Raw genomic sequence first — 22,989 nt, 5'->3', positions numbered from 1 at the left:
ACAAAGATTTTCTCCTATGTTTTCTTCTAGGAGTTTATAGTCTTAGCTTTTACATTTAGTTCTATGATATGAGTTAACTTTTGTTTACAGTGTGAAGTAAGGGTTAAAATTTCTTTTCAGTATGGGTATGAAATTGTTCTAGTATCTTTTGTAGAAAAGATTATCCTTTTTTCATTGAGTTACTTTTGTTATTTTTTGAAAATCAGTCAACCATATATGTATAGGGATATTTCTAGACTCTAAATTCTGTTCCATTGACTGATAACATTTTTCTCTAATATACTGCTGCCGTGATAATTGTAGGTTTATAATAAGTCTTGAAATCCTTGTAGTGTGAGCCCCCCCGCCACTGCCAAAATGTTTTACGTGTTTTAATAGTTTTAGATCCTTTGCATATCAATGTGAATTTTATATTTTGATTGGGATTGCATTTAAATCTATATAATCAATCTGTGGAGAGTTGTATTTTAATAATATTGAGTCTTCCAATGAATTAATATGGTATATCTTCCCATTTATTTAGGTCTTCTTTAGTTTCTCTCACCAATATTTTGTGGTTCTCATCATACAGGTCTTACATGTGTCTTATTAAATTTATTCCAGAGTATTTCAAGTTTTGATGATTTGTAAATAGAATTATATTTTTTATTTCATTTTCCAATTATTTGTTGCTGATACATAGAAACAAATGTTTTTATGTATTATCAGCAAATAATGTTTTCTAAATTAACCTGGGGGACTTCCCTGGTGGTCCAGTGGTTAGGACTTCGCATTCCAATGCAGGGGGTGCAGGTTCGATCCTGGTCAGGGAGCTAAAATCCCATGTGCCTTGTGGCCAAAAAGCAAAACATAGAACAGAAGCAATATTGTAACAAATTCAATAAAAACTTTAAAAATGGTCCACATCAAAAAAATCTTAAAAAAATAATAATAAATTCACCTGTATCCTGCAGTCTTGCTAAATTGAAGTATTTGCTTTGTTACCTTTCTGTGTATTCCTTAAGGTTTTCTATTTACATGATCATGTCATCTTCAGACAAAGGCAGTTTTACGTCTTCCTTTCCAATCTGTATGCCTTTTATTTTGTGTATGTGTGTGCTTTTTTCAGGGCTAGGTCTTAGCAAAATGGTGAATAGAAGTAATGAGAATGAATATCCTTGCCTTGTTCCTGGTTTTAAGGGAAAAATTAATCATTTACCATAAATTATAATGTTAATTGTTAGTTTTTCATACACACCCTTTTTCAGGTTGACTGAGCTCCTTTCTATTCCTATTGCTGAGAGTTTTTATCAGGAATGGGTATGAAAGATTGTCAAATACTTTTTTTCTGCATTAATTGATCCTGATATATATTAATTCTGTTAACATGGTGAATAGCATTGACTGATTTTCTATTAGTAAGTCAACCTTGTATATCTGGGCTAAACACATTTTGTGGTCATGTATTATCCTTTTGCATTGTTGGATTCATTTTGCTAGTATTTCCTTTTGGATTTTTGTATCTGTTTTTATGAATGATTATAGTATTTAATTTTTTCTTGTGATGTCTTCATGTGGTTTTGTTATCAGGTTAGTGCTGACTTCATAAATTGAGTTGGGGTGTGTTTCATTCTCTTGTATTTCTTAAAGAGTTTCTTTTCAATTGGCATTATTTCTTCCTTGAATGATTGGTAGAATTCATCAGTGAAGCCATCTGGACCTGGAGTTTTCCTTTTGGGGATGTTTCAAATTATGAATTCAGTTTCAAAGGCTATTCATGTTTTCTATTTTGTTCTTAGTTTTAATCACTTGTGTCTTGCAAGTCATTTTCTAATTTATTGCCAAAAAATTGTTGATAATATTCCTTTATCCTTTTAGTCTCTGTAGACTCTCTAGTGATCTTTCATGACTCATATTGGTAATGTTTCCTGTCTTTTTTTTTCCAGTCTAGCTAAAGGTTTGTTAATTTTAATGATCTTTCCAAATAAACAGCTTTTACTTTCATTGATTTTTTTTTTACTACTGTTTTTCTCTTTTCTACTTAATTTATTTCCATTCATACTTTATTATTTTTCTTCTTTTTAATTACTTTTATTTTAATTTGCTCTTTTAATTTCTATGTTTTAAAGCTTAGATTGAAAACCTTTTTTCTCTTCTAGTACAAGCACCTACCCTTTAAGCTTAACTGCTTTAGTTATATGATTTAGTTATATGATTTCAATACTTTTACCTTTATTGAGACTTGTTTTATGACCCAGCATGTGAATTATCTTGGTGAAGATTCTTTCTGCACTTGAAAAGACTATGTATTAGATGCTATTCTAATATATGCTATTAGATGTATGCTTCTGCTATTATTAGATGGAGTGATGTATAAATGTCAATTCAGCTTGATGTTCCAAGTATATTAAATAGTGTTCTTCAAGTCTTCCATATTCTTATCTGATTTTCTGTCTCCTTATTCTATCCCTGATAGAGAAGTATCTAAACCTCTAATTATACTTGTGAATTGGTTAGTTTCTCATTTTGGTGCTGTTTTTTCATTGTTCATTTTGAAGCTGTTACTGAGTTTGTACATACTTAGAGTTGTTATGTCTTGTTGAAATTACCCATTCATCATTATGAACTGTCTTTATGTGTGGCAGTATTCCTTGATCTGCAATCTAGTTTGTGCAATATTAATATAACTATACCACTTTTCTTCTGGTTTGTGTTTGTATGGCAAATCTTGTTTTATTCTTTTACTTTTAACCTATATCTGTCTTAATATTTAAAGTGGAATTCTTTTCAACAACATTAGGTCCTGCTTTTTTATCTAGTTTGACCATCTCTACCTTTTACTTGACATTTGTAGTTTTAAATTACATTTAAATTAAGTATAATTCTTAATATAGTTTGAGTTAAATATACTATTATTTGTTTTCTATTTGTCCTGGCTGCAGTTTGTACCTTTTTTCTTTCTCTCCTGCCTTCATTTTCATTCGACTTAATTGAGGTTTTGTTTTGTTTTAGAATTTTATTTTAATAACACTGTAGATTTATGCTGTATCTCTTGTTTTGCTTTTTTAATATCACTTCACATTTAATGTAATTAGCTTACAATAGTATCATTCCATTTTCTCCCTCCCAGTCTCTACTATTATTGTCATTTGACTTTTGAGTATGATATATACTATTTGATACTTTGTGGTTATCATAGCATTAAACAGTCAATTATCTTTTTTTTTTTTTTTTTGCCACACCATGCAGCATGTGGGATCTTAGCTCCCTGACCAGGGATCGAACCCGCACACCCTGCAGTGGAAGTGTGGAGTCTTAACCACTGGATCGCCAGGGGAATTCCTAAAAAAATTTTAATGAAGAGGAAAAAGCTTATATATTTATTATTTCTGGCACTCTTGATTTCTTTCTTTAGATTTAATTTTCCATCTGGTATCATTTTTCTTACCACAGAATTTCCTTTTTCATTTCTTATAGTGCAAATCTGGTGGTGATTAATTCTCTCATTGCTTATTTATCTGAAACAGTATTTATTTCACTCTGGTGTTTTGTGAACCATGGGTTATTTAGAAATATGTTACTTAGTGTTTAAATTTTGGGAATTTTCAAGATATCTTACTGATTTCTAATTTAATTCCTTTGTGGTCAAATAGTATGCTTTGTATGGTTTGAGTCCTTTTAATTTATTGAGACTTGCTTTATTGTCTAGAATGTCTATAATGGTAAATGTTCTAGGGACACTTGAAATGAATGTATCAATATATGCTGCTACTGTTGAATGAAGGGTTCTATAAATGTCTGTTAGATCTCCTTGGTTTATAATGTTGTTCAACTTCTTTATAGCCTTACTGATTTTCTGAATAATTGTTCTATTATTACAATGTGTAATGTGTGTTTTCCTCTGGCTGTTTTTAAGATCTTCTCTTTACATTGGTTTCCTACAATTTGATTATGATGTACTACTTTGATATGCTTTTCTTTGTTGCTTTCTTCCTGCTTGGGGTTTATTGAGCATCTTGGAGCTATCTAAATATCAAGATATTTAAGATATTTTAGAATACTTTTGGCCATTATTTCTTCAAACATTTCTCTACTTCTCCCTTTCTCTTTCTGGAGCATCAATTACATATATGTTAAACAACCTAATATTGTCCTACAGGTCACTGATTTGCTCTTTTTTTTTTTTTAAGTGAAAAAAGGTTTATTTACATGCTCTTCATTTTTTAAAATGTCTGTTTTCTCTCTGTGTTTCACTTTCTGTTGTCTTCAACTTTACTGATGTTTTCTTTTGCAGTGTCTAATGTGCTCTTAATCCTATATCCATTTAGTTTTTCATTTCAGGGATTACATTTTTCTCACCTCTAGAAGTTCTTTTTGGTTCTTATAACATTTTCCATTTTTCTCCTCATTATATTTATGTTTTCTTTTGTGTTCTTGAATGAATAATAATAGCTAAAGTCTTTACCTACTAATATACTGTATTCTCTATCATTTATAGGTTTGTTTTTATTGGTTTTTTCTACTGATTACGGGTCTCATATTTCTAATTCTTTGTATGTTTAGTAATTTTCTGTTAAACTGTGAGCATTATGAATTTTCTGATGTTGAATTCTGTATTTTGTTGTCTTTAAAGAGTGTTGGGCTTTGTTCTGGCAGGAGTTAAATTACTTGAACATCTTTTTGACCTTTCCCTGGCTTGTTTTTAAGGTTTTTAAGGGCAGATTTATTACAGTAGCATTAACATACAGAGGTAGATTTATTTCAGCCTAGTACTAAGAAGCATGATTTCTCTGGGGTCTCTTTTATATGTCCACTGTTTCAACACATATTCTCCACCCTTGGGGTGTTTGGTCGGAATTCAAACATGTCCCAGCCCTGTGTGAGCTGAGAGAATTGTTCAGATTACAGTAGCCCCCCAGCAGTTCCTGGTTTTTTCTTTTTTTCTTTTTTTAGGGTTTTTGAGCTTTTCATTATTGTCACTCCTCATAGTATTTAGTGTGGTAAAACGAAAATTTGGTCTCTGTAATATGTAATTACTGAGGCCTACAGGCACAAGAGAGATAGGAATGACCTTTGAATATATGGACCGTCATGTTAGATGTATAGAAAAGTGGTAATTTATTTTTTCAGTAAATTTTAAGTATGTGGCAAAATTGTAGTCTATAGAAAGTACCAAATGAAGAAGAATTTCCAAATGAGAATCACTTTATTCTTGAAATTGTCTTCTTCTTTTGCTTCCATGTGATTACAAAAACTATTTTCTTTTATTAGTCCTTTTCTGTCCTTTTTTTGTTTTTTCCCCTGATCTTTCATCTCTCTTTCTAGGGACTCTTTTTTTCACTCTCTTTGCTAATATGCTTAGAAACCTCATCCATTTTCACGGCTTTTAATATTTATCTTCATGTAGATTGTATCAGTGTATATATTATATATGTATATAGTATATAGTATGACATAAACTGCTCAAACCTGTCTTCTTCTTTTTTAAAAAATTTATTTATTTTATTTATTTATTTTTTGGCTGCATTGGGTCTTCATTGCTGTGCATGGGCTTTCTCTAGTTGCGGTGAGCGGGGACTACTCTTCATTGCGGTGTGCGGGCTTCTCATTGCGGTGGCTTCTCTTGTTGCAGAGCACGGGCTCTAGGCGCACGGGCTTCAGTAGTTGTGGCTCGCGGGCTCTAGAGCACAGGCTCAGTAGTTGTGGCGCATGGGCTTAGTTGCTCCGCGACATGTGGGATCTTCCCAGACCAGGGCTTGAACCCGTGTCCCTTGCATTGGCAGGCGGATTCTTAACCACTCTGCCACCAGGGAAGCCCTCAAACCTGTCTTCTGAGATACGGTCCTGAATTTTCAAATTCTGGTGGACGGGCTGTCCTCTTTGTATAGCCCATTACGTTAAATAAAATATACCTGAAACCTGAAGCTTTATACTATCCCCAAACTATCTCCTCCTTTACATCTCTTTTTCTCTGAGTAGCTCTCAACTCTTCTTTCAAGTCATCCATTCCTGAAATCTTAGTCATTTTTGACACCTCCTTCTCCTATAATTAATTGCCCAGGCCCATTAGTTTGACCTTTTCAACGTTTCCCATGTCTTTTCTCTCATTTTAATTTCTACTGAAACATGTATTTATTTATTCATTAACAAATACTTGTTGAAATTCTGTGTATTTTAGGATTTTCCCCCCCAGCAAGTAGGAATTATATGGTTTCCACAATATGGCATAGTTCCCAGAAATGATAGGCCCCAGTAAATATTCATGAAATAACTCACTAAATGAATATATTGGGTTGAACCATATGAACTTATCATTTTTTGGGTCAAAATGGTCAAATGTCAGCAATTTTGTATGTTCAACAACTATATTACCAATAGGAAGGAGAATGTGCATATTAATATTAAGTTACTTCTTAATACTGTTCATATTAACAGTAATATTAATGTGTATAATTTTCTTTCCTTAAACTATAAAATTGACTTTTCTCTTCTTTGTTTACCAGGAAACACGAAATTATCCAGAATCATATCCACAACTGCCAAGGGATGAAACAGTGGAGAACCCTCACCTCCAGAAGCACATTTTGGAATTAGCATCCATTCTGGATGTGCGAAACGTGTTCCTTGAGAATACCATAGACGACTATTAAAACAAAAATCCTCTGTTGAAACAAGTTTTCATTTGCCACAGATTTTAAATGGTGCAGTTTTCTAATGTGATGACAGACACATAGTGGTGTTATTTAGCTTTTATTTTTCAATTTAGGACCACCATTTTAAAAACAAGCTGAAAAAAATTGTTCACACTTTTAGGGTAACTGTTTTAAAATACAGTATTTCAGGTCTTTTAAAAACTCGATTAATCTTGGAATTTTTATTTTTTGGTTTTGAGGTACGGATACTTACCTCTAACATCTGATCCTACACTCATATAGTCACTATTCTCACCCTGAGAAGAGTAAATCATTTATTTTTGTATAATGAGGAAAACCCAACTCTTATACTTGGACCTTAAATGTGTGGATTTGGAAAATATGTAATTGTTCACAAATATGAAACTAGCCAGCATGGACTACTAAGAATCAAGAACAGAGCCCTTCCATAATATTTCTTTTCATTCCAAGTTAGTAGATAGAAAAATATGTGATTCTTTGAAGCCTAATCAAGATAGTTCTTAAAAGCATTTAATTCGTTTAAATGCTGTCAAAATTTCAGTAACTGTATAGGATTGATTTGCATCTGAAAAGCTGAATCTTTAATTGGGGTCTTGAGATGATACATATCATTTGGAATGTGTGAGTCCTGTGTTATCATAAGATATGTTTGCATATTTTGTTTTCTTTGTAGTCTTTGAATGCTGGAAGTGAAAAACAATAACTTTTAAATCTTTCAGTCAAAAAATCAGATTGTCGTTTTCATAATACAGTGTTTGCATAGGAATTCCATTTAAACTTTTATTAATTAATGAGATCAAGTTTAAAGACTGTCTAGGTTGAGGTCTGTGGTATACAGTAGAGAGTTTGTAATCTTTTTGCCTAGTTCAGATTTATGAAACTTCAGAGTAGTTACTAATTTTAGTTGAGGGTAACTGAATTGTTATATAATTAAAATGGAAGTTGCTTTTGCATTGACAATTTGGAAATTAGGTTTTTAAAAACTCCTTATATTTACAATTTTATATTTCATGCACAAGTTTTTTATTATTTTATATAGGACCCAGTGTATTATATAAAGATTTTTGTGTTTTTTCTTCCCTTTCATCCCCTTCATAATTTTACAGGCACTAGCTATGATTTCTTTCCCCTCTTTTGACTCCCCAGCATTCAAGTTCAGAAATCTATGAATCAAAAGCCCTTCTACCTAATTTTCTGTACAGGCTCACAACTCTACCTCTGGCAGTCCCAGGGGAAATGAGGTGTTTGCTTTTGGTGCCTCTTTCCTATGTCCCTAGGGAAATTTTACTGTAATATTTTTAACTTGGTTTTTATTTCTAACATACAGAATTATTTTGGTCTAAGTTATTCATATACGTGTTCCAATTTGTTGGTTTTTCATCTGAAGTCTTGAAGTTATTGTTTTTGGGTTTGGGAGCCTTTTGGGTTTTTTAATTAATTTTTTAAAAGTCATTTTTGTTTGTTCTTTTAAACATTATTTCAGAAGGCTTTGGAAAAGTTACCCTGGAGAGAGATTTCCTTTGCTAGTGGGTTTTCATTATCAGATAAAGACTGCTTTCCTTTTTTTTTTCCCCCAGTACCTTAATAAACTTCATAGCTTTCCTTTCATAACAGTGTTCACCTGAACTACAGCAATAGACTGTCCTTAGTTATCTGACCTCTTGTTTCAATTCCCCTGAAGTTCTGTGCCAGTAAGATTCCTAGCAACACATATTCTTCTGTTCTCTGATGCTTAAAATAATATTTATCATCCTGAGCTTTATCCTCACTTGATTAACATAAAGAACACTGGTTTGAGAAGTAGGAGACCTGAGTTCTAATCCTGGCTTTCCTGGTAACTAGCTTTATGCCCTTTGACAAGTGTCTTCATGTCTCTGCTTTTTAGCACTCTCATCTGTAAAATGAAGGCATTGGCCCAAGGTTCTGTCCAATTTGGTGGTTCTATAATTTGAACTCTCGGTTCCAAAAGATATTGATTTTCCCACCCCTGCCACCTGGAAAATTGGTTTCCCTTATTTTAGTATACACAACATTTTCTTTTCTATATCATTTTTACCTAGTTTTTGTTCAAGAAAATATCTGGGTCCCACTTAGTTGTTGTAGAAACTAGTTCAGAGAGAGAATCTCTGGAAGAAATTAGAGCTTTTGTTATTAGTAACATGTTTGTCTAAGAACAAGGGGTCTTGGAACTCACAGCTAGTGTTTAGATGATGACCTTGCTCCTCAGGTTAATAGTAGTGTAATTCCTTACTGGTGGTTAAAAATTTAAAGTGAACTGAAATGATCTTGAGAGGAAAACCGTGCTGGAAAATTCTAAACTATTGTTTCATTCATGCCTTTAAAAAAATGTGTATTGAGCAACACTATACTCCAGATTTTGTCCTAGGCTTTGGTGAACCAGACAACGTAGACTTAAAAGTCCTTGTTTTCATGAAGCTTATATTCTAGTAGGAGGAATCAGGCAATAAATACAATAAATAAGTAAATTTATGTTAGAAAGTTTTAAATAGTATGAAGAAAATTTAGAGCGTGGCAAGGGAAATTTTTCGTTTGTTTTTAGGCAGAGAATAATGTTCAGTGAGTGATTGGGGTAGGCCTCATTGTGAAGGTTACATTTGTGCAAACGCTTGTATTCCTTTGTTGTTGTTTTTTTTTAACTTTTTGTTATGAAAATTTAAAACATACACAGAGTTTAATGAACCTTTTATACCCATTACCCAGCTTCTACATTTTAAGACCTTACTTTAATCGAGGAAGAGGAAATGAAAAAGGACAATCACTCAATGGGCTCAAGACGACAATGGCAGAGAATCTTATTTTCTCAATATATACTGCTCCCCTTTATGAATATTAAAATGTTAAACCCTTTGTTTATTTTTAGAATTCATAGAAATTTAAATTTTGGAACTAAGAACAAAGCAAAACAATGGGAAAGGGCACTTCTTTGCTTTCAAATTGCACAAACTCCCCCCTGGAGATTCTGATACAGTGTCTCACCTCACCTAAGAACCACTGTAAACAAAATAGTGTAAGAGTGCAAGAAGTCAGTTATATACAAAACAAAATTAAGCACAATGGAATTGTTTTCTCTTTCTTTGTCCGTATCTTTCTGAAGTTGATAAAGCAACTATCTTCCCTAATTTACAGAAGAGAAAGCTGAGACCCCAAAAAACTGTCAGTTTTTTTTCATAAAGATGGAGCTAGAACTAAAACTCAAATCTCCTAATCTCAGCCCAGTCTTTCCAGTAGCTCAGGTTGCTTTCTATAATGAACAAGAAAGAAATAATTAGAGATTTATATTTTGGCACAAAAGCTATGGTATTTTTTTAATATATCAAATATTGAAACCAGTAAATCAATCAGCCCCAGCAAATTTTTATTTATTAATTATAAAAAAATCCACAAGTCAGACATTTTATCTTTGATTTTAGCCAGGGTATATCCTTTGTGTATGTGTGTGTGTGTTTTCTTCCTAGGAAGTGGTGCTCTCAAAAACCTCTCAAAGCACATAGAATTTATTGTACCCTTTATATTTTTACCAAGTTGAAATGTTTTGAGATTATAAAAGTAAAGTGCAATCTAGTCATGACTGAAATTTTCCTGGTAAAGGATCTGGATTTTATTTTTTCTCACTTGTGGCTACTATGCTTTGTTTTCTTCTTGCAGTAGTATTCCCTGAGACAGATTAGGTGGTGATTGAACTGAATTTCTTTGAGGTAAAGGGAAAAGCAACAAATCCGATTTATATATTAATTATGAGAGCTTTCATTAGCATTTTTCTCCAAGTTTAATCTCTGACCTGTGTGAGTTAGTAACTTTCTGTCTCTTAGAAGGGTTTTGGACTTTGTTGAAAAATCTTGTACTTAGTTATCCACAGAGACTTGTAATCAGTCTGATATACAGAGAATATTCTGGACAGGAAATATAGTAAGGTACCAAGGTCTGCAAACTTGGCTACTGCCTGTGATTCAGAACCACCTCCCCATCCTAAGTGAGTAAAAAGATTTGATATGAATATGAATGGTATGAATCTCCTGGTGATATTTTGGGTGTATATGTTCCTGTATGTTTGTTTGGAGAGTATTAAGGATATTTACATTGAGGGCTCTTTGTTGTCCTTATTTATTTGAAACTCTTATTATATTTGCAATGGCATGTATATATTTTCATGATGCTGAATCTCTGTGTATACTTTTTGTATATATGTACATATTTGTAAATATATGGTATGCAGAGATACAGTATGTGTATATTATATACCCATACCCATTGTGGGCTGAATTTATTTAAGTTCTGTGAGGACATCATGGTGGCATTGTTCATGCTGCTGTAATTAGGTTGTGGCTGTATCTCAATCGTGAGCCTCTATTTTGAGGGGCTTGTGTTTGGGTAAAATGGACTAATGTGGAGTTGAAATTAGGACATGAAGATCTTAACAGAAAGCTGAATATTCTTAGCTTTAAAATCATCTGCCAATTTCCATTTAAACTGATGATAAATTAGTGATATAAACCTGAAAAACCTAAGTATGTGAAACTGAGACACCAGCAGGTTCTTAAGCTATATTAGTACTTTATTTTCTTGCCTGTAGTTGGGTATTATTACTTAGTAACATACGTATTTATACTGAGAATCAAGGGGCAGTGGAAAAAATTACTTTGATCACATTTCAAAATAGATAGGAAAATGTCCTTTAAATAGGGAAATATGTTCCTAGTTGCCATTTTAATGCCTGATACCACAGTTTAATTTTGGAACAATTTTTTTTCCACCAGTGTGTCTCATATGTCTCTGTGAGGCAGAAAAAGGAGCATTAGGTAGAGGAGGGCTTTACCTAGGTGGAGTCGAATTTAATGAGGAACAAGAGGTTGATAACCTTTATATTTGCAGCAGCTGTGATTAATTTAGTCCTGTCTTGGCATTTCTAACTAGAGATTTTTCTTATTGGAACTGCATATCAAAGATGAGTATGCTTATCTGAGAAAATGCTTCCAGTGAATAAAATGCCTCCAGTTGTATTTCTTTGTCTCTGTGAGACCACTGTGTTCTGCAAATTGATATATTCACACACGAAGTAGGATTCTTAATATTAGGTGCATGGCGTGCTATAAAAGTGGGGCCTTCAAACCTCTACCAAGAATGACAGGTAGGGGAGGATAAGAGGATAGTAAATATGTGCAGTGCCAATTTGTGAACCTATGGAATATCACAGAGATCAATATTCGGTTACTCCTGTCTTCACTGGGCATGTTTATTTGCACGGAAGAGTGTAGGAGATATTTAATATACACTTGAATACATTCACCACAAAAATTAAGTAGGGGTTATTTTTTTGCTTGATAAAATATAACTGCAAACAACTGTTTACCCCATTATTCTTCAGAAGATTAAATCTATCTGATCCAGTTTTAAATTATCTTAAAGAGAAAAGTCAGGAGTCAATTCTACTGTCCTCCAAAATGTTACGTTTGCCTCTTCGTTGTATTTTTAATATGTCAGCCAAGTATTCAGAACACTTCTCAATTACAATGTTAAATTTAAAATAAAGTTGTAATAGCCTTTTTCTTAAATACATATTAAAATTTGGTGATGTATTCTTTCTGAGAAAATCAGTGAAAACGTTCATAATGTCTGATGTTCGAGTTGTTTTAGTAACCAAATCATTTATTGCAACCGCAGAGTAGCAGAGCAGATGTTATGCTATTTAAAATTCATGGAACTGACTCATGCTTAATGTGGACATTGATTTGAGGAGAGCAGCAGCATTTAGAAGTGTAGTAGATGAGACTGACATTGTGAATATGACCTCTGACTCTCTAACAGTCAGGCTGCAGTTAAATAAGAATTGCTTAGAAAACCAAGCCCTCTCCCCCTGTTCTCCTGCAGTCTTAGACATGGATACTTTATACCTGTTCATGCCGTACCTCCAGTTCTTTCCTGGATACTGTGACCACTTTACCTTAAAAAACAATTTTATTAAGGCAGTTCATCTTCCTCAAACGAGAATTTCAAAACATAATAATTACACTGTGTCCCAGCTTCACTGAATTTTTGAACACAGAGATTTATTAAACATGCCTTGTGTTTAAGGAAGGATAATTGATGTGTGAATGGAATCAATTACCTATTGAAGGGAAGGATGTCAGGATGATGTAGGGGGACATGCCCTTAAATGGGTAAAGATAAATGTATTAAATCAAGTGTAACTAATTTGTTGATGCCATAGAAATATTTCCTTTGGAATTCTGTAGATATGTTTTCTGAAGCTAAAATTGACATTTTTAACTTAGTTTGGTGTAATATTGACTTTTAAGAAGAATTCCATTTCTGTATAACGTTGTTAATCACTGACTGAAGCACCAATTCTTAATTTAAAAATATTTTTGTTAATTTGTGTTTTTTAAAAGTTATATTTTAAATTATCAAACTATTCTAAGCAGTATGATTTTTTAAAAACATTTGAACAGTGCTTTCAGAGTTTTTTAGCAGTTTGAGGTATACTAATTCTGCACTCCATATTCACTTAATCATAAAGCCTGAATTTGGTCATAGAACAGACTATAAATTGGGAATATTTTCCTATTTTGGTGGACAATTCCAGTCTACAGCCCAAGACAATCATCTTTTTAGGTGTAGTATTGTTTATTGAGACATTGGTAATTTTAGGGTTGAGATTTTTTTACTTTTCTGATAGCCTTATGGAATGAAGATTAAGAGAATGAGTGTTTATGTCACTTTTCAGAATGAGATGGGGAATTATAGCTAGCCTTCCTTTAGGTCTGCAGTAAACAATATTTAAAATTTTATGTTATATTACTAATATTCTTTTCTCTTTTGAAACTATCATGAATGTCCACTTATCTGTGATGGAAAATTAAGATTTGTAAACATTACAATTTGACCCATAAGTCTTTTCAAACATCAAATCAGTAAGATCAACCATTGTAAAATGTGAAATGATCATATATGATAATCCCAGAGTAAATATTTCCAAACCATATAGAAATAAACACTATTTAAATTAAAAAATCTATTCCTACCCTTCTTTGCATGTTACTGACCTTTTTCTAGATTATAGGTATGTGTTGTAATGTATTAAAAATCTGCAGGAAAAATTGCTTCAAATGTTTTAGGGCAATAAGAATTTTTATTTACTATTTCTTGCAGATTGAGTTTTTTTAAAAACTTTTGTTTCTTTTTTATTAAAAAGAACTCTTAATGGTTCAGTAAAATATTTTAGGACTTTGTGGCTTTTTTTAGTTATCTGGTTACATTCCTTTCATCACATAGATCATATGACTAGTTCTCCAGCTGTTTTTTATTTGTTGTTTTTAATAAACCTTGCCACTCAACAATCAAGAGATATATTTTGGAGGCTTCTTCCTGTCAAAGTAGAAAGGTCTTAGGTAATAGGAAAGGCAGATGCAATGTCCTACCATTTTCATAGTAGAGTTTACAAATGAAGGAATTTATCCAAATAGGTTTATCTTCACTGTGTAGCACCAGTAAAAATAGTGGTTTCATTAATCATTGAATGTGATGAAGCAGTTTTAAATCATTTCCTACTTAGCTCTAAAGAATTTTGTCATTTCAGGCCACATTATTATTTTCTCTGAGTAGTTTCCATTGTGAGGTTGAATACCTTTTTCTTTATTCAAGTCATCACTAAAGGTTAAGATAATCAAATAGGAGTTAAAATAAGTTATATTTGGTCTTTTTTCCCTGAAAATAATGGTGAACCTATTGTCTGTATTATGGATATTAGGTAGAAATGCACTTGTTTCAATCATAGCAGAAATTACATTTGGAGAATATAATTACTTGATTTCCTAGTGGTGTGAAATACTTTTTAAAAATTGTGCTTGTCTGTAACTGAAATGTTATAGAATTGTAACACTATAAGGATTATAGAGGTATATTTATTAGCTCTCTTTGAGAGGTTGAAGCACAATAATTTTCACGTAACAGTTCTTATCCAAGTGCTGCTAATCTGTCGTGCAAATAATGAAGCTATTTGGTTGCCTATCTAGCTATTCACAAATCACTGTAATCCTTGAAATGTAGTCTTGTTGCTCATTTGTATTAAATTTTGGGTATTGTGGGTTAATACTTTAGAACAAAATCCATCAGTTCAGCTCTGTGAGACAAGAAACCATTTGGATTCACTAGTTTTATGTGTTCTCAGTAGAATTAAATTTGAAGGGGCTATTTACCACCAATGACTAAGGGGGAAAATTATATTGTCAATATCATTTGACTTGAACAACTGTGGTATTGTAAAAGTCTTATCTGTTGTGTTTCTAAATTGCTTAAGCCATACATACTCTTAAGGATGTTTTCCTATTGTGTTCCTTTTCAGCAGCCTTTTTCTGCTTTGTCTGTTATGGCTAATATGTCATAGATTTTAGAAATTGAGAAGTTATCAAAACATTTTATTTTCTTGATCATCACTTTTGACTCTTGTATGATACGTGATTTGTCAAAGGATAGCAAGCCTTTCACTACTTCAGTAAATGAATATCAGAGTAAACACTGTGATTCTGCAGAGCAGATTCAGTAGGCCCTTGTCTTTTCCAATGTTTTCTTCTGTTATATGGTGCCTACCACCTTGAGGGCTCTTAAATAATAGAGAATGGAGAGTTAAACATTGTTTTGATGTTTATTGAATAACAAGATTACAGAATATTTGATTTTTGTTGTCAGTGTATTGACATTTTTGCATTGATAAATGTTCTCTCTAGGAATGTGATTACATTCATCAGGTGTGAACTCTTGTAAATGAATTTTGTATCTTGAATTCACGTATATATTAAGTGTATCATCGATATAAAAATAAACATTATTTGCTTAAAGTTTCTGCTACTTCTTCAGAATTGTTGACAACATAAGGGCTAAACTGATAGGGTTTGCTTCTTTCAGATAATTCCTCGGTTACCTGAAACAGTCTTGAGGTTGAGGATTTGATGCTATTGTTTTAGTTTGTAAATTTCTTCTACGTCCTAGTCTTGGTTTTTTCCCTGCCCTCCTCCTGGTGGGACACACTGAGGGAGGGATTGTTTCAGGGGATTGGGTTGAAGCTGCTGGCCCTCGGGCTGGTGTTGGGTCTGGGCAAGAACATGTGCACCTTCAATGTGGAATGTCTGGCTTGGTTGGCATTGAGGATCCGGAGACCCGACGTAGGCTACCAATTTGTACTGTAACTTTGTACAAGGCAGTTTTACCTCTCTGGACTTCCTTCATCTGCCAAAAGTTGGAGGCCCATTAGTGGCTAGTAAAATGAATGTGGTGGGCTGCCGCTAGCGTGTGTTCCTAATGAAATGCAATATATCAGAGTGCACTATATAATAAGGGTATGATGATTCCGGAAACTCTTCTTTCAATGACACATTACGTGTCCTACAATGGGTCACAGGCACAAAACTTAAAACACCCGTTACGAAGCGCGAGTTCCCAGTACTAACGTGTGGAGCCACAGGTGCGTGAGGAAGGCGGCAGGGGCTTGCAGGGACAAGGCGGCCGTGTAGGGTGCAGACTGGGATGCAAGGAGAGGAGTGAAAAGTCTGGGTTAGGCCAGCGCAGCCACGGCCTGAGGTTTCCACGCCACAGGCTGGCACCACCGCAGCAATCAGTTCTTTCCCCTTTGCACCAGGCTCCTACCACTTCCCCCGCTCCGCACCGCCCCCTTTAAAAAAAAAAAAAAAGGAAAGAAGTGCTTCAGCCACCCAGTCCTCCTACGAGGGTTTGGCCGCTTGCTGACGTGGCTGGCCGGCTTCAGAGAGCGCCCAGCCCCGCGCCCTCCAGCGGTTCCGGCCCAACCGCCACCCCCAAGCTCGCGCCGGCCGCCGGGGAAGCCGCGCTCAGACGCATGCGCACGGTGGGACGGCCCCGCGCGCAGCCACTTCCGGCGCGCCGGTGGAAGTGCGGTTCCGGGTCGCTGCTCTGCCCGCAGGCCAGCCGTGGGGGCTGGTGACGCGGGCCGGCGCTCACGAGAGGCCCCGGAGGCGGGGCTCTGCCGGCTGCCCAGAGAGCGGCAGGTGCGCGGGCGGGGACCGGAGACACGAGCAGGCCCCTCTTTCTCCCGGTGGTCTCGGAGTGCGCCCAAAGAGGCCCCGACTGGGTTGCCCAAGACCCAAGGCGGGGGGCAGTGCCGGGGTGCAGAAAGGACGAGGGTGGGGGCAGAGGCGGGCTCCCCGGCCTGGGAACCTGAAGCCTGGGGTTCCGGAATTTACCCCCCTGCGCGACCTTGGACCAGTCACTCTTCCTCTCTGGGTCTCCGTTTCCCTGCTGTCAAATGGGAGACACATTGGTCCTTCCCTTCTTTGACAGTCTACGCACGGGCGGGTCTGGAAGGAGACTGAGTGGGATCCAAACTGCTGTGGCAGGTGGCTGGCCCCCGGGCATTAGGAAGCTGTCTTTTACCCAACTTAGCCATCCTTTTTCTCAGCGACTTTCTTAGTGCGAGTCAAGGCTCTGGGGTCTGGCCCGGTAAACAGTGTGACTGTCAGAATCAACTGAAATAAATACTGGCCCTGGGAAACCTTAATCTCGTTAAAGTTGTTTTGCTCACTGCTCCCAAGGCGAAGTGAGTTTAGCCACTTACTACAATGAGAGGTTCTGTTCTTTGTGCCTTTAAGTGAAGCTCTTAGGCAAATCACAGATGCAAAGACCAGGGTGAGGGAGGGGAGACCCCTGAGGATTGTGGTAGCGACAGATTTTCCCTCCCCCTCACCTTAGTCCTTCCTCCCTCCTCTTCCACTCCCCCTGCCCCGACCCCGCAACATTTTGGCCTTACACTTGAGAGGAAATATTCAATGCATTTTATTTTTGTCTTCATGCAGGACAGAAAGCTTTGACCTCCAAGCTGTTTTAAATCTAGTAGATAAGCCAGGTGAGTAGGTGGTTTACAGACATTGAAGGTAAAACTTTTGAAGAATTGTACAGACTTAAATGGATGCTCTGAAGTGGTAAGAAGTCATTTGTACATCTTAGAGCGGAGCTTAGCTATCCTCCACAAAATATCAAAAGTTAAGTTTGGACCCAGAATGTAAATGTTTCATGCACGTTAGGAGGGAAAGATGTTTGAATATCATGTAAAACATTGTGAAAAAAGAAATTGACTTGAGGTAATTTTAATCACTCTTAAAGAGAACCACACAGCATTTCCAGGAAACATTTAAGGATATCGGATACGTGTACAATACAGTTGACTGGCTTGCCTGTTTTTTTAGGAAAAAAGTTGTCAACATTTTCTAGTGAACAGCTGATTCCAAACCATCTTGGAACATTAGAACATGATACCTTCTCCCTGTATTGAGTTACATGTTTTTGTCTAAACTGTAGTTGAACTTAATATTATTGGGGGAAGGATTCAGAAGCATTATGTTAATGTTTGCTGTGGGAAATTTTACTTGATGTGTTACATGCCACAGCCAATGTGGTGTAATTAAAAAAAAAAAAAGAGTAAGGACTTGTGAGTCAGAGTCCTGGGTTCAAACGCCAGCGCTGCATTTAGCCACACAATCTTTGGCAGATTACTTCACCTCCTTGAGACTGGATTTCCTTATCTGTACATGCATCTGTAGCACCTGAGTGCTTTTCAGATGTTTAGTAATTGTGTTCTAGTAAGTGTGCATGTAAACTTATGAAACTTAATCTTGAAACCTGAAGCTTAACAAAGCAACCCAGATGTGAAATTTCTCTGGTGTTTAACTTAGAGCGCTCTTTCATCTGATTTATAGATACGCTATTGCCACAAGCCTTTGGCCCACATTTCAGTGGGAATGCAGCTAGTTTGGATATCTGGAACTTTTTAGGCACGTATCTCGGAATTCCTGGTTGCTGGCCTAACGACTGTTGTAGGGGGTTCAAGACCTGGCCATCAGTGCAGGATAGCCACACAGCAAAATGTTTGCAAAACTAAAGAAGAAAATTGCAGAAGAGACTGCTGTCGCTCAGAGGCCAGGAGGTGCTACTAGGATCCCACGATCAGTGAGCAAGGAATCGGTTGCCTCCATGGGAGCTGACTCAGGAGATGACTTTGTAAGTATCTTCTCTAGTTTTTAATGTTTGGTATAGCCGCATTGTATTTTTAAAATAATATTTCAGGGAATCTTTGCAATAAATATTTTTTCTTTTTTTATTATTTTTTAATAGCTGTTTTATTTTTTTATATATATATTTTTAGATATTTATGTATTTATTTGGCTGCTCTGCGTCTTAGTTGCGGCCCTCGGGATCTTTGTTGCGGCACGTGGGATCTTTAGTTGCAGCATGCAGGATCTTGAGTTGCAGCATGTGAACTCTCAGTTGCAGCATGTGGGATCTAGTTCCCTGACCAGGGATCGAACCTGGGCCCCCTGCACTGGGAGCGCGGAGTCTTTAGTCACTGGACCACCAGGGAAGTCCCTCCAATAAGTATTTTCTTTTAAAATTGCAAGATTATTTGTAGTTTATATCTGATTCTTCTTGCTCTGAGGTGCTTTTCTATTTCTTTCTTCTTATTTTTCATCGGTCCCTTTGCATATTCTCTACATTGTCCTCTTGTACTCTTTTTCCATCTATATACCTTGTGCATCTTCTTTTACATTTCGTTTCTCAAAATACCTTGGCTTTTTGTGTCTGCACATATATACACTCTAAGTCGGTTGCTTAGCGAGGTCTGTGAGTTTGGTGTGGAATTAGCCAGGGAATTAGCACTATTTTAGTGGGAAAATTGATGAAAAGATTGCACTGATGGCTGCATTGTGTCCCTTATTTGTAAAATACCTTTGTAGTTGGAAAGATTTGAGGATGCTGCTGTGTTAGGTAAGTGTCATGCCTTAGGATTAAAATCGGGTCGGTGGCATATGACAGGATCCTCTTAAAGTTAGATAACTTAAAAGAAGTTATTTATAATGCTTGATATATGTAAAAGAATGTATGTAATGTAAATGTAAAGTATAAGGCATAAAAATAAAATGAATGCTTGTTAAATCTGTCACCTATACAGAGAACTAGAACATTATCGGTACCATCAAAGCCACTTGTTTGCTCCTTCTTGGTTCCCTTCCCTTTCCGCCCCTTCAGGTTACCTGTCCAAAAGTTTGTGTATATCAATCCTTTGCTTTTTAAAATATCCTACCAGATACATATATATTCATAAACAATCTGTTGTTTAATGTTGCTTATTTTCAAACTTTATAAAAATGGTACACTATAGATGGTTCATTTATTTTTACTGCTGTGTAAGATTCCAGCATTTGAAAAGGCCACAATTTGTCTCTGTCTTCTACTAGTGATAGATACTTGAGTTGTTTCCATGGTCAGATGAGTCGACCTCCTCCTTTCTTATACTACCTGTTCAGGTCAGATTACGTGGCAGAAGCTATTAGGTTATTGGGGTGGAACAATAGATGACCAGATCTAAATTATCATTGGCTCCTGTATTTAACAGGAAATATAAATGCACGTTTGATCACCAGGCTGAAGGACATAGTTTTAATGCTGAGTTCTGTGGCAGAAGTACTTGCTTTGCCTTCACGCTGACTTGCTAAATGAAGTCTCTCATCTTGAATGTATTCCAGATATGGAGATTGGCCTGAATTCAGGAAATACTTTGCTGTGTGACTTCTAAAGTTATCTGTTTGAACTTATTTATGTATACATTCTGATCTTCACTCCCTATCTCCAGACCTTTATATCCCATTGCATATATTTCTCCGACCAGGTGCCTTTCCTCTGGTATCTCAAATTCTAACATGAACAAAACTGAATTCATTAACTCCATTTCCACATTTCCACTTCGTCCCCCAAGTCACCAGCAAGAAACCTTGGAGACATTTTAGACTCTTCGCTTCTTCACTTCTTGGTGTCCAATTAGTCAGCAAGTATTTTGGCTTCCATCTCCTGACTCAAACTTACCCTTTGTACTCCATTTACTAGTAGTACATTTTACTTCCATTTTATTTCAGGCTGTCTTTCTTTTGTGGACAAATGTGGTAGCCTATCTGGGCCTCCTGGCTCCAATAACTCCCCAAAGCGGACCTGTTCATGTCTCTCCATGCTTAAAACTCCTCAGTGGCTTCCCCATCATCTGCAGGATGAAGTGCAAAGTCATTATTATAGTATAATGGTAAACCCCTGTGGTCTTGTCACAGCTAACCCATCCTACCTTTATCTCATTCTACTTTCCTACACCCTGTGCTCCAGCCATATTGAACTTAATGTACTTTATGGAATGGACAACTTTCCATCATGCCTACAAATGTTTGCATATGCTGTCTCCTCTCTCTGGAATTTCTCCTGTGTCCTCCTCTCACTTCTGAATTCCTCTGACATACTTTTGTGCATCCTTCAAGACTTGGCTCACATGTTACTTCCAGGAAGCCCCCTTGACCCAACCTGCCCATCTCACCCCCTCTACTCTTTATCCCTACTGGCTGAATTTGGTCCCTTGTCTCTTATATCCTCTGTTACACTGCATTGTTGTTGATGATTTGCTTGTTTGTCTCTCCCACTAAACTGGGAGCTTCATGAGAGGCAGTAGAGTAACAGTTAGGAACTCAGGCCAGGTTATGGAGGCAGACCTGGATTTGATTCCTCTTTCATCGTTATTGTGTGACCTTGGGCAAATTTTTTGTCACTTTTCTATGCCTTAATTTCCACATCTATAAAATGGAGATAGGAACTATACCTGTCTTTATTAAAGTATGTGTGTTGGGGCAGGGCGGGCAGGCAAGGTTCTCCCCTAGGTTCGATTATTCATTAAAAGAACTCACAGGACTCAGCATATAGTTTTGCTCACTGCTATCGTTTATCACAGTAAAAACATTTACTACAAAGCAAAATTAGCAAAGGGAAAAGGTGCATGAACAAAGTCTGGAGGAAACCAGGCACAGGCTTCCAAGAGTCCTCTCCCAGTGGAGTTGCATAGGGCACACTTATTTCCCTCAGCAAGGAATTGTGACAACACAGGATAAAATGTTGTCTATCAAGGAAGCTCATTAGAGACTCAGTGCCCAGGAATTTTACTGGAGGCTAGTCATATAGGCACCCTCTGCCTAGCATTTACCAAAATTCCAGACTCCCAGAACGAAAACAGGTGTTCAGCATAAACCATATTTTTGGCACAATTAGTTTAGGTACAGTGAGCCATTCTTACCAGGAATGGTGAGAACCCTTGTAAAATCTAAGTTCTCACAGGCCAGCCAAGGGCTCGCCTTACAAGCAGGCCTTGCCAAGGATAGCAGTCTCAGGCCTGGGATGTTAACTCTTTTCTGCATAGTATATAAAACACTTAGTATAGTGCCTGGCCCTTGATAAGCACTTCGTAATTCGTAGTTGCTGCAGCTGCTGCTGTTTTAGATTGGGACTCCGTTTCACCACTGTTCCCAGTGCTTAGCACAGTGCTAAGAATAGATGTCTCACTGACAGTAATAATCATAACGTGTACTACTAACAGATGACACGTATTAAAGCTAATTACGTGCAGACTGTGTTTTCAAGACCTGACAAGTATTGATTTATTTAATCCTCATCACAGCTTTGTGACGTAGGTTATGTTTGTTATCACATTTTTTTTTTTAATTTATGTATTTATTTATGGCTGTGTTGGGTCTTCACTTCTGTGCGAGGGCCTTCCCCAGCTGCGGCAAGCGGGGGCCACTCTTCACCGCAGTGCGCGCGGGCCTCTCACTGTCGTGGCCTCTCTTGTTGCGGAGCACAGGCTCCAGACGCGCAGGCTCAGTAATTGTGGCTCACGGGCCGAGTTGCTCCGCGGCATGTGGGATCCTCCCAGACCAGGGCTCGAACCCGCGTCCCCTGCACCGGCAGGCAGACTCTCAACCACTGCGCCACCAGGGAAGCCCCTGTTATCACATTTTACATGGGACGAAACCAGTGCACAGAGAAGTTAAGTAATTGGTCCAAGTTCTTGTAGTTTGTAAGTGGTGAAGATGGGACTTGAACCTGGGCCTTCCGCCTCCTGAGACTCCCTTTTAACTATACCCTCCATAGTGGACGAGTAAGTGGCTCAGTGGGTAAATGAATATTTAAAATGAGTTGTTCAACCACCTTTAAATACATTTTGGCAGTAAATGGGGAAGACTGAAGACTGGATATTAGATACTATTATTCTTAATTTTGTTAGGTATAATAATGGTATTGTGGCTATAAAGGAAAATGTCCTTATATTTTAGAAATGTTTATCAAAATATTTAGGATGAAATGTCAATGTCTGCTATTTAAAGTACTATAGTAGAATAAAAATTGATGAAGCAAATATGGGAAAAATCAGCAGTTGTTAAAGTAGAGAGAGAGTGTTCATTAAACCACCCTCCTTACTCTTCTTTATTTTTAA

General features: G+C 36.4%; 2 protein-coding genes across 11 annotated transcripts in view; both read left to right on the top strand.

The window, feature by feature from the left end:
* SCAI (suppressor of cancer cell invasion) overlaps positions 1 to 15,505 on the top strand; it is a 145,432-nt gene extending 129,927 nt beyond the window's left edge. For all 6 annotated transcript variants that reach the window (XM_082403271.1, XM_082403277.1, XM_082403275.1 and 3 more), the window contains one exon: positions 6,483 to 15,505. In XM_082403271.1, coding sequence (XP_082259397.1) covers positions 6,483 to 6,629 — 147 coding nt within the window. In that variant the 3' untranslated portion in view covers positions 6,630 to 15,505. The remainder of the gene's footprint in view (positions 1 to 6,482) is intronic.
* A 1,031-nt stretch (positions 15,506 to 16,536) lies between these two features.
* GOLGA1 (golgin A1) overlaps positions 16,537 to 22,989 on the top strand; it is a 54,827-nt gene continuing 48,374 nt past the window's right edge. For 3 of the 5 annotated variants that reach the window (XM_082403268.1, XM_082403266.1, XM_082403269.1), the window contains exon 1: positions 18,392 to 18,692. In XM_082403268.1, coding sequence (XP_082259394.1) covers positions 18,558 to 18,692 — 135 coding nt within the window. In that variant the 5' untranslated portion in view covers positions 18,392 to 18,557. Of the gene's footprint in view, positions 16,688 to 17,491; positions 17,542 to 18,391; positions 18,693 to 22,989 lie in introns of those variants that run through there. The other 2 variants (XM_082403267.1, XM_082403265.1) reach the window with 2 other exon arrangements.

This window comes from Balaenoptera borealis, assembly GCF_965194805.1.
Source record: "Balaenoptera borealis genome assembly, chromosome: 8".
NCBI classification, from domain to species: Eukaryota; Metazoa; Chordata; class Mammalia; order Artiodactyla; family Balaenopteridae; genus Balaenoptera; species Balaenoptera borealis.
Note: the sequence above shows the minus strand (reverse complement) of the source record. Positions and strands in the feature narration are given on the sequence as shown.